General features: G+C 29.9%; 1 protein-coding gene across 1 annotated transcript; it reads right to left on the bottom strand.

The window, feature by feature from the left end:
• Positions 1-9,494: 9,494 nt before the first annotated feature.
• Positions 9,495-10,842, bottom strand: LOC117922387. The gene is made up of 2 exons (XM_034840526.1): positions 10,349-10,842; positions 9,495-10,281 (listed from the first exon to the last, which is right to left on the bottom strand). The coding sequence occupies exons 1-2, from the start codon at positions 10,840-10,842 to the stop codon at positions 9,495-9,497; spliced, it is 1,281 nt and encodes a 426-aa protein (XP_034696417.1).
• Positions 10,843-13,234: the final 2,392 nt, after the last annotated feature.

Consider the following 13,234-nt stretch of genomic DNA (forward strand, 5'->3'; position numbering starts at 1 on the left):
TCTTCTCTGTTAACACTCTCAGCTGAACATCCAAACCCTGTTCTCGAAATGACAGTATCTCATATCTGATGGGTAGGCAACAACTTCACCCTTGTTGAGGCTCGAATATGTATCCAGAATCTTCAACAGCTGAAAGATGGCATTAATGCTCTGATATGGCAGTCACTATTTCTGAGCAGAGCGACCGAGCAACTCCATGAGCAAAGCAACATTATCTACTTAAATCCAGAAACCGGGCTCATAAGAAAACCAATGACCATGCCAACCAAACCCTTGTTTTCAGTCCAAATAAGTTTGAGTGACAATCATCTTCCAGATTAGGGGCAGCCAAAGCTTCTCAAAGGGTGATACACAGTCCAAGGCATTCTCACAATTCAACACATGTGAGCACAAAAGTATGGGGAACGAAATAGCTAAAACAGAGCAAGAATGAAGGACTCAAGAAATCATCAGTCAAAACATCGTCTCATGAGTGACGAACGAAATACCAACTGGTGGGACGAACAGTAAGCTTTTCCGTGTTTAATCAAACATCAAGCTCAAAGAAAATAAACCAATAACCCAGTCATTTGAGAGAGAAAACAGAGAAACCAGAGAAAAAAGCAAAGCAGAACAGATATAATAACAAAACCCATCAAACTATGCTTAATATCGATGATGCCAAGTGTGGAAAACCAAGAAATGCAAAGTGAAAATGCTCATAATGGTCATACCTGAGTCCACAAGCGAAGATAATATGGCTTGCTTTCCGCTCCAACTCTTTTCGGACACCCCTGGTTTTCTCCTCAAGGAACCAGCCTGCAACCTCCAGCCAGCCCCCAAAACAGCCCCGCCTCCTCTGTCGATCTCCTTCTCCAGCTTGCTTCCTCCCCCCCAGCTCAAGAAATCCCCCTGAAGCTCTCTCCAAATCTCACCCTCACCCTCTATCTGAAAAAGCACCTCCCTTGACCTGCAGGAGACGCTCCTCTCATAACAAACTCTGAATCCTCTGCATATCCTCCAATAGGTGTCGCTTTCTCATTCGTCCATCAGCTCCACTAAGCTGATTCCACAATAAACAACCAGGAGGCAACACTTGGCTTTCAAAGAACCCTCCAGCTGGCAAGTGAGCTGCAAAAAAATGAAAGAAAAAACGTGCCCCAAATGGGGGTCTACAAAGTTATATTGAAAACCATTATTAAAAAAATATTTTAATAAATAAATTAATTATAATTCTTTTATTTTAAAATTTTTAAATTGATTACTAAAAGTACTAATTATCAAAAATATAAATAGACTTAAAACAATATATAATTTTGAATGTTTTTATTTAAAATATTAAAAATATAAATTTATTCAAAATTTGCTAAAATATAAAAAGAATAATAATAAATTTCTAATATTTTATAAATTAAAATTAATTTAATAAGTAAAATTATTAATATAATTTTTAATTACTTAAATAAATTAATGTTAATATAAAAAGTTATTACCACATATTTGTAATAAGATTTTAAAATTACATTTCAAATAAAATATTTTATATAAATTAATTTAATTTTTTATTTAAAATATAATAAAACATGTTTTTTTTTTATTTTTTTAAATAAATAAATTTAAACTAATTTTTTTTATAAAAATTTGATAAATATTATTTTTAATCATACTTATGTCAATTACACTTATAAAATAATTTTAATATATGTATTCTTACTTATTTTATTTTTTTTATTTTAAGTTTTTGGAATATTTTTATGAATTTTAAACAATTTCTATTTTATCCATATTTTTGTCAAAATATATATCAATATTTCTATGATATTTTCGATACATATGTATAATTTAAATACCAATATATTCATATTTATCAATATTTCAAACATTGTTTCTTATTTATTCAACTATGGAAATATACAAGAGTACAAGTAATAAAAAAAAGATTAGATTTAGGCGAACTAGTGTAACAATGCAGGCCAATCAACAATAGTGGTGTTGTCGGAATTAATGGATATTTAGGGTTGTAGGTTTCAAAAATTGTTTAGGCTAAATTGATTTTCCAAACCTCTTTGGGATATTTAGGGTTTTAAAATATAAGTAAAAACAATTATTATTACATAACTTTATGTTTAAATATGAGATTTTCAACTTTTTTTTTTTAATTTAAGGATAATTATGATATTTATTTTAAATTTTTTTGCTCCTATTAGAAAATACACTATTATTGTCTTGGTCATAAGTAAAAGTGCTCAACCTTTTTTGAGCTATAAGAGATCACCTTGAAAGCCAACAATGATATCCAAATATAAATGTTAGTATCTTAGGTTTGCGATATAATATTGTTCTTTGAAAATGATTATCTCAAGTCCTTAGGGATTACAAGGTACACAAAGGGATTTGTTAGGAATTTAAGGCTAATCCAAACTATGGTAATCACCCTAGAGCGGGGGGAGGGCGGGTAAATAGGGTGATAGTCCATTTTTCACAAATTTAAACTATGCAAAAATAAGAGACAATTATATGCAAATATATAATAAACACAATTGCATATAATTTAAAAGAGTTACGGAAGAGAGAGTGCAAACATGAGAGTTTATAGTGGTTCGATACTTCCTTGCCTACGTCCACTCTCCTCAACCTCCTAACTGGGTGAGGGTTCCACTATCTTGAAGCTTCAACCAAGCTTCCAATCTCTTTACAATTGGATTATGGTTCCAATTCACCCTCTTGGACTTTTGGCTCCAAGTACCCTTTACACTTCTTCAAGAGATATCCCTCTCTTGAACAACCTCTCAAGTGATACCCCTCACTTGAGAAAATTCCTTACAAAGATATACAAATAATGATCTCTCAAAATCCTAGTAATAGAACTTTAGGTTCAAAGATATAAGAAAAACTAGGATTGAATGGTGCACTAGATATGCAAGTTATGAAACAATGATGCACTAAAAAACACTCTTCCAAGGCTCAAATATAATCAAGAATGATTTAGGAAGGTTTAGCTTGTGAAACAATGAAGTTTGGAGCCTTTTTATAGAAGAAAAAAGTCATACTAGCCGTTGGGGGTTCGATTGGTCGAGCTAGGGGTCGACCGATTGACTAGCTGTTAGGAAAAGTGACCATTGGGCCTCAACCAGACCTCGACTGGACCTCAACCGGTTGTGGTTCAACCTTGACCGGGAAGAGAAGGCCATTGGGAGAGAGAGAAACTTTTTGGCCTCCCTCAACCGGTCCTCGACCGGACGAGCACAACCGGTCGACCGGTTGAGCCATATTTTTAGCTCAACACTCAACCTTTTTCAACTTAAAACCTTTTAACACAAGTTTGAAAATCATTTAACACAAGGTTTTAGTTGAAATCATGAAATCATCCAATTCTTAAGATATTTAAAACAATATTACTCTTGAATGATTTTGGTGCATAAATAAAGAATGAAATGCATGAAAGTCCTAGTGCACCAACAACCTTACAAAGAGATCTTAAGAAGCTTTGGTATTGAAAAACTCTTCTCTTTGAGGTGGTCTTCTTCTTCATGATTTCTCCTTGGCTTGATTTGTCTTTGGATTGCCACTTTGGAAGTCATCTTGCCTAATCACACTTGAAAAATGATCATTAGTTCTAAACCTTGTTTTGTTATCATCAAAATCAAGATTAACCAAACCTTGGTTTCACAGGATTGATGTGTAATAGAGTCTTAGGATGTTAAGTCTCGAAAGTTAAAATAATGCAAAATTGAATGTATAAAAAGGTTTTACCTCTCTACATTAATAATCAATTTGCTTTAAAATGAGATGACTAAACCCTTGAGCTTAGCAAGTGGTCTCAAGTTATGGATTCATGTCACCAAAAGCTCATGTTCTCAAATTTTAAATTTGTGATAATAGCGCTCATTGGATTAATATGATAGCATAAACATTGAGCCCCAAAATAAGCTTCAAGATGGTTGTGTTGTACCTGGTTTTCAATCATAGGATGGAAGTACTATAAAGCGCTAGCTAGGTAGTAAACTCCAAGTTTTCAACATTAGGATGGATGTGATGTAATTCTCAAAGATGGTAAACTCAACAACCTTATTGTAAGTTGTCTTAGGTTTTCATATCTATGATGGGTGTGTGGTAAAGTCTCAAGATGGGCGTGTTCCAAGCCTTTTAAAGTAAGCTTTGGAACGTAATCATGTCCTCCTCATAACGATAAGCCTTGAGATATTAGTATTATAAAGCATTAGGATGGTCGCTTGGCCTAGAATGGTTAAATTGCGAGATAGATGCACTACAAAACCTTAGAATAGGTATATTATAAGCATTTGGGGGTGTTATTGCTTATAGCCAATTGACTTGGGAAAGTGTGTTGTGAACCTTGAGATAGTAATATAAGGGTTCATTTGGTAATGATTTCAAAAAGCGTTTGTAATCTAAAAAATATTTAATAATAATAATAATTAGGTGTTTGTAAAAATTTAGGAAACATTTTTAACAACTTGAAAATCACTTATAGTATTAAAAAATTAGTGATAATATTTTCCGAAGATATATTTAATAGTGATTATTTTAAAAATACTTTCAAATAAAACACTCTCACTAAAAAACTTTAAATAGAAACATTGTCGAACACATTTTAAAGCATTGGAATGAATGAGGTGAAGGCAACCTTTGAGTTTAATGTGTATAAACATTAGGATGGTAAATCCTAGATTAAAGTAATATCAAATGTCATAAAAAAGTTTTCTTCTTTTATTGATACCTAATCAATGAATTCAACTATCATGATGAAAATCTTAAATCTGACAATAAAATAGGTCTTAAATGAGAAGTAAGTGTTATGTACACATTTTGGATTAGGAATAGTTGTACATGTTTCATTTACGAAGACTGTAGCAATGGTTTTTTTATGATTTTTTTTTTTTGAAGTACCATGCCTTTAAAATCTTTAATTATTGAATTTTTGAAAATCAATGTCAATAAGTGGACATTGCTGGTTTTGGACAATGTAAAACCAATGTGCACCCCAAGACTCAAAGCTATAGTATCTAATCAAAAGAAAAGTTCAGGTATTCTCTTGAAAAGTTTAGGTATTTTGTATATTGTATTGCATGATGCTTGGTTCAGGAATGTATTAAGAAAAATTATTTTTTCATATTAGGTTAATTTTATTTATCTCTTTTAAAGTTTTGATTAAATATTTATAATTTTTATTGGTTTGAAATTTCATCAAATATCTTTCATATATTTTATATTTACTATTTTCATTCATCTCTCATTTCATCCAAAATAAGAAAGGTGTTGGGTGAAATTTCAAGCCAATGGAGGTCAAGTGTATTTGATCAAATCCTGAGGAGAGATGAGTGAAATTAATCTTTCATGTTTGGTTTCATCATAACAAAAAAATAAAAAAAATAAAATTAATTAAACATAAAAGTTATGTTTAATGTGGAATAAAGAGGTAAAGAGAATAAGCGAGAAGTATATTATACATATCATACAACTTTGTAGAGAGAGATGTATGAATTGGCACCTAAAAAAATAGTACTTTGTATCTATCTTGCAAATGTAGTTTATAAGTATCCTATATGCAATATAATTTGTTGAGTCAAATACAAAAACATGAGTATTTGAAATATTAAGGATGGCCAAGGATTGGTTTTACTTCACCATCTAATATTTGGAATTGCTCACTTAAACCAAGATGTGCAATAAAAAGGCAGACATGAGTGAGCAACTCTCCACCTTGCGATGACCGTGTTGAACCCATTCACAATGAGTAGCCCCATAGAATAGCATATCCATCCACACATGACTTATCATCTCCCATTTCTCTTCTGTCCCTGCCATTTTCGGTGATTATAATACTTTAGCAAGTCTACATGCCTTGAATAACACCGACTTGCTTTTATCTCCTTTCACATCTCTAGATAGTGGTTGCGTATCAACTTTAAGCAACAATGTGCAAGCTTCATCTCTATTAGATATGACCTCCCTTTTTTTGCTAAGAAGCTTTTATCTCCCTTTTTGGTAGGCCACTTATTAAACAAAATTTAATGAGAAGCTTGACATTACCAAAATAAAAATCAAAATCAAAATTTCCCATAAAGTAGTGTAGGAAATCCATGGACAAAAGATTTTTTGAAAAAATTGTATTAGAAACTATAGCTTAAATTCTATAAAAATAGGGAGAAAAAAACAAAAAAATACAATTTAAGTCCTTAATCAAACTCAATATTCTCCGAACCAATCCATGCAATCCAAAATCTTATGAATTTTGAACAATTTCTCAGAAGAAAAAACAAATAATAATTATAAAAAATAAAAAAATAAAAAAGAAGAAGAAGAAAGAAATTGGTTTGAAAGCAAAATAAGAGGGGAAATATACTGGAGTATGACAGTGGGGGCTTGGTTGGAGCTGTTCACGGTGTTCAGCTCATGAAGGTGGAAGTAGTGTACTGGTAAAAAGGTGGATGGCCGGAGATGGTGGCGGACGCCAGTGAGAATGGTGACTTTGTGACTCTTGAATGGGTTGCATTAATAGTTTTAACCAGAGAAAAAGCCAGAAAAGAAAAAGAAAAAGAAAAAAGAAGAGACAGAGGAGCGTGACTGAGAGAGTCGTTGTGGGCCGGCCGGAGCGTGTGGCTATAGCAATAATTCAAAGAAAGGAATCCATCTCTTTTTCATTTTCCTTTCAATCTCTTTTTTGCCGCCATTAATCAATTTTCTGTCAATAGTTGGCAACAGTGCTTCTCAAATTATTCAACTATGGAAACTTACAAGAGTAAGAGTAATAGTGTAGAACTGTTTGATCATTGACCAAAGAGGAAAATAAGAGAGGGTGTGGAACACCATTAAAATAACGAAATGGGTGGGGGGTGGGTTGGCGGCGGTGGTTTTTTGGAAGAAACGATGGAGAGCCTATTGAAGTTGGTGGGGGTGGTGTGAATTTGGAAGATGTGATGTTATTAAGGTTTTTTTAAAAGCTATAAGAGAGTAGAAACATGGGTTTCTTAGTTTTTTCTTTGGGGTATTAACTTACTCATTTGTATATGTCACGGTGATGGAGATCTGCCAAGCTTGATTGGAGATGGTGAAGGGCGGCTTTGAATGTTGGAGACAGTGATGGGTTGGGTTGAGTTCGAATTTTCAAGAGACGACAATCTGCTTCACCAATTAAATATTTAAGCTTTTGTCACTTGTCGACTTCCTTCCCTGTTTTCTTGGAATCTTCTCCTTCCTCTGTTTTGCTTGCATTTCATTTTTTCGGCAGTTGCAGTCATCTAGTAAATACAATAGCACTTACACCCACTTTCTCATTTAAAATAAAATAAAATTCAATCTTAAAAATTTTATATGCAATTTAGATCAATGAGAAATAATTTATCATATATTAGTAAAATTGTCATTAAAAAAGATTGAGTATGATTAAGTGTTTGCTTTTTTTACTTAACATTAACATTAAGTGTTAAATTATTTGTTTTTATAATATTTTATTTTTATTCAATATTATAAAATTAAAAAAAATCAACATATTATTTTTTTTATTTAGAATTAACTAAAAAAATAAACAATTTAAAATCTGAAAACAAATTGTTTTAAGCCAAAAGCTAAAAAATAAACACCCTCTTAAGTGATAAGTTGTTTTTTGTCCTCATTTGCACTCTTATTTTGAAAGTAAATTTAGAATTTATTTAATGGATTCTTACAAATAAAAAAAAAAAATCAAATATTATAAAAATCAATTGATTTGTTAAGAAATGAATTTAAAATATATACACAAAGTTCCAAAATCAAAACCAAGATTTAACTACATCATGTCGTGACTCATCCAATTCTCAATAAAATTATAATTAAAAAAATTCTATTATAAAACTCCAACGATTAAAGAATTAATCTAAATAATCAAACATTCAATTCAATCACAAATTCATAAATTGAAAAATGTATCACATAAAAATCACTATATAATTACTATAACTTAATCTAGAAAATTTTCAACACTTTGTTAGTAATCATACATAATTAAAATACCCCCTAACCACTAGTCAATCATAAATTTCTTAACCAACTATGTAATTAATTATTATAAATTTGTGTTCTTATACAAATCTTGTTATTTTGAGGCATTTAAAAATATGTTAAATTACTTTTTTTTTTCAAATGATTAATTTTTGAATATTTTTATTTGAATTACATAAAATGAGAAGATACATAATCATTAAAATCTTCATATAACAATAAATAGATTTAACATTTAATTTTCAAATATATTAAATTACTACTTTTTTAAAATGATTAGTTTTCAAAATACCTTCATTTCAGTTGTATAAAATAAGAAGAAATATAATTATTAATATCATTTTGGGTGTTTTTAGCATATAAAAATAAACAAATTTAACATTTAATAACATTCAAATATTAATAAAATAAAAAAACTCTAGTGCCTAACAATATTTAAATATATAAAAGTTGTAATCTTCAAACGAACGCGAGGACTTTTCGATATTTTCAAAGCTAGATTGGTCATTGAATCATAAATGTTATCCCATCATATAGAATAATATTCACTCAATGTCATAAATATATGATTTTATATTTTATTAAAATAATTATAAGAAATTATATATATATATATATATATATATATATATATATATATATAATTATAATTATAAACTTAATAATATTTCTTCTTTTTATATTTAATATCATTTGATTAAATCACGGTAAAAATGAATATAAATATATTTAAAATATTATTAAATAAAATATTTATAATATTTAAGTGTAAAAATATATTGATGGAAAAAATTTTATTATTTAATTTTATTTAAGCGTCAAAAGTTATATACTTATTATTTTATACTTTTAAAAACGTGGTGTAACTTATGGAACAATTTCACCTCCCAATACTTGGAATTACTCGGTTAAGCCAAGGTGAGACATAAGAAGGCAGACATGAGTGAGTAGCTCCCCGCCTCGCCGGAGTTGCTGACGGTGGTGGAGTAGTTGACGGTGTTGAATCCATCCACAATGACTAGCAGCATAGCACAACATCTCCACCCACACGCCACTTATCATCTCCCATTTCTCTCCTGCAGCATCTATTTCCAATGATTCCAACATTTTGGCAAGCCTACATGCCTCAAATAACACCGACTTGCTTTTATCTTCTTTCGCATCTCTGGGCTCAACTTCCGTGTCAACTTCAAGCAACAATTTGCAAGCTTCATTTCTGTTAGATATGGAGTTGCTTCTTTCCTGAAAAAATCTTTTGGCCTCTGAACAAATGTCTCGGAACCGAAACTCCCCTATCCCTTTTGGCAGCATAAATGGACACATGACTAACAGATACAACATATACTCAGACAAGCATTTGCTTATTTTGCATCTTGACTTGAGATTGGTATCTGGGGATTTGTCCACATCACAAGGATAACAGAGATCTGTAGCGATATGCCAAAGGAGGATGCTGTGATCAAATTCCACATCAATTATACTCCAACGAAGCGTTTCAAAAAACCCTTTTTTTCTAGTCACATAATCACCTCTGTGTTTGAGTAGCTGCCTGCGATCCTGGCATCATTTGTCATCTCCAGGAGCCAGCAGAAGATGGGTTTGTTCATGTCATCCACCTTCTCCCAAGTCATGTACCAGTACCTCTCCAAGAATTTGTTCATGTCAAAGAACCTGGGAACCGGATTGAACTTGGTTTTGTCTCTGAGGCAAGAATCAATTAAATTGTTTTGTGCCATGCGTCTAGACCATCTCTGGTCACTGGTTACAACTGATTGAAAAGAGGCAATGGCTCGGCAAATGGAATCAGCTAGGGAGTTTCTCTTACTGCTCAACCAGACAATGCTCCAGTCAGACAAAATCAGCATAATGATAGAGTAAATCTCCAGAAAAATAGCTCCAAAGAGTAACGCGTAAGTAATGTTGATGTCAATGTTTGAGAACTCATGCCTATCGATGAAGAAGCAGAAGGCCGCTAAGGTAGAAATAGTGGACAAGAAGCTGGCAGTGCGGAGAATAATGCCTAATAGAGAATAGGCCACTGTTGCCTTGGTGTAGAGCGCGTCATACAAGAAACTAAGCTCCATCTCTACCACTTTGAAGGCCTCTTCGAAGGACATGCACCTGATGATGCCCTCACTGGTTTTTTGGTCATCCGGGCTGAGGATGAGGTCTGCATAAAGATGGCTCAATTGCTGCTTGAATAAGAAGTAAGCTATATGAAGATATTTTCCACCAGGAATTTCGATCTCTACTTTTGTGATTCTATTAATTAACCTGCCTTTCGTCTTTCCTTGAACTATATCCCTTCAAGAAATCAGCATAATCAGGTCCAGGAAGCAAAGAATCTCTAAAGCGATTCTTGCTTGCAAACCTGAGAACCCAGGTCCTCTCTCCATACTTGATAATTCCAGCCACAAACATTGGAATGGACAGAAATGTGAGTGGAGTCCCTGCCCATGACCTCAGAAACACGTAAAAAGCCACTCCAGCTTGGACAACTAGTCCAAGCAAGTGTCTTAACCACAACTCATTTTCTTCTATAGAGTAAGCTGTGACAGTATCCGGACCACCAAGGTGCAAGAGAAGGAATGGTGCCCAAAATGCCATGAGGGTATAGTTTGGATCCAGAAGTTTACCTTTAGAATCTCCTTGGCTGTTGGCGAGGGTACCAAGGGATAATGTTGCCACCCAGTCTGCGCACATGTACGCCGACCAAATCAGGATTCTGATCCAAGGTGTGGCTGTGTACTTTCGTCGGTTGCTAAAGATGCTGAGGACGATTTCTAGGAAGAGGCTTAGTGGAACTATCCAGCGTAGCTCCCATTCATTCCAAAGTTTCCGCACACTTTCTGGCAATATCTGCATTGCTCTCGGTCCTCTTCTCTGTAAAAAGATCGAACTGAAAAAAACAAAACATTCAAAAGTATAGCCAAAAATAGAATCAAAGAATAAATTTGTAAAATAAAATTCTTAAATCAAATTCATACCAAAAATTTCACTTTTATTCATTTACCACTCGTAACTTCCCAATAGTTTATAACTCAACATTAAAGTTTAGCACTTAATTTTTAATCTTTTATTAAAGACCATCTAAATGAGCTTCACTTTTCACTTAAAATTAGAAAGTTAGGGCATGTTTTTTTATATTTGTTTTAAATTAAAGAATAAAAAATGGATTTTTAGAATTTATTAAAATAAGGGTGTTTGAGAAGTTGTTCAAAAAAAAAAAAACTTATTTAGATAAATTATTTTTTAAAATAATTTTTTCTATTTTGATTTTATAAAAACATTGTAAATTTAATTTATATAATATTAATTAAATTTAATTTAAGTCTTATTAAAAATAAAATTAGTTCTATAATTATAAATAAATTAAAAAATAAATCATTTTTAGTAAAAGCATAATAGCAATATTATAATAAAAGCATAAATTTTATTTTTCTTATAAAAGAATATACTATTTTAGTATGTGTTAAAAAAATTATATCGGTACTAACATTTTCGTAAATGTGTCATTAATTTCTTTTTTGTTAAAAGTTTACAATAATAATAATTTAACAATAAATTATTAATAATATTTTATATAAAATTGAACAATAATAATAATTTAATAATAAATTATTAATAATATTTTATTTAAAATGAATATAGAATGAAGTTTAACTTTTTTAACATGCAAATAAACCAAAATTTATATTACATGTACACATTTAGTACTAAATTACAAACACAATATTCTAAAATGTTTTGATTTAATAAGTTTTTTTAATTACAAATTATTATTAAAAATTAAAAAACTCATCAAAGAATTTAAAAATTAATAAATTTTATGTATAAAGTATAGTTTGATTTGAAAATTATTTAATTAATGAAAAATTATTATAAAGTTAAAGAAAATTCATAAAAACACATATAATTTAAAGAAATATCATATTTAAAGATTTTTGATATCTGTATTGGATCGTGAAGAGAAAAACAATGATATCATGTTCTTTTTTTTTTAATTCTTCTATATTTTTATTTTTAAAAGAGAAATAAATGAAAACAACTTTTTCTTATTCATTGAAAACTATTCTTTATTTTACTTTATTTTAAAATCTACAAATAAAGATAATGGCCAAATAGTCTTATTAATTTTTAAAAACACTTTTTTATTTTTAAAAATAGAAAATCATTTTTTAATCACACGGCCAAATAGACTCCATGGTTTATAATTTCTATATTGTAATATTGTCTGATAAATTTTTAATATTGACACTTGTAATAGGCTTCACTGATGAATAATTTTTGTAGTTTTTAACATATATGGCTTAGAGTCAATAATAATTTTTTTACGTGTTTGGATTAATAAATTTTTTTTACGTGTTGGATTAATAATATTTTTTTTCCATGTTGGATTAAAATATTGTAGTAGATATTAATTATGTTTTTCTAAAGTGGGTTATGCATAAATTTATAATAAAATATTTTTTATTCATATTTGTAATTCTAAGTACAATTTCTAAAATAAATTGTTTTTAGACTTTTTTTCTTTTTCCAGTTTTATCAAATATTAAATTGAAGGTAGGACTTAAATGTCATAAGATACTTTTACAATACTTAGATCATGTTTGATAAAACTTATTACTTAATTATTTAAGTTGATTTTAAGTTCAATTATATTTAAATTTTAATTTAACACTTATTATTCAATTTTTACTTTAAGCATTGAAGTTATTTGTTAAAATTAGCTTAAAATTTATTTTAAATCATCCTATTGATATATTTATCCTTATAATATATAATTAGATATAAAAAAAATCAAATAATAGTGAAAATTGTGAAATAGTAAAAGAAATCATTGAGGTAATTATGATAAATAAAGATAAAAAGATAAAATAAAAATATTGACTTAAAAAAAAAGTTATTTGTTTTTATTTATTACTTTAAGTCATATCATTAGGTTATTTTACCCAACATACTTAATTTACTTAATAATTTAAATTAAACTATTAAATCACTTTAAGTTATTAAATTGATTTATTAAACACTTACTAACACTTAATTCATATACAAGGGAAAAGAATATAACAACAACAACAACCTCTACATGGGTTAGCGCAAAAAAAAAAAAAAAAGAATAAATAATTAATGGTTGATGGGAAAAGAATATCATATTACAGCAATAATAATAATAATAATTATTAATAAAATAAATAATAAATAAAAACCATAGAAACAGACTAGTGACTTTGGTAAACCATACATGAACTTACAT

This window comes from Vitis riparia, chromosome 9 (assembly GCF_004353265.1).
Source record: "Vitis riparia cultivar Riparia Gloire de Montpellier isolate 1030 chromosome 9, EGFV_Vit.rip_1.0, whole genome shotgun sequence".
NCBI classification, from domain to species: Eukaryota; Viridiplantae; Streptophyta; class Magnoliopsida; order Vitales; family Vitaceae; genus Vitis; species Vitis riparia.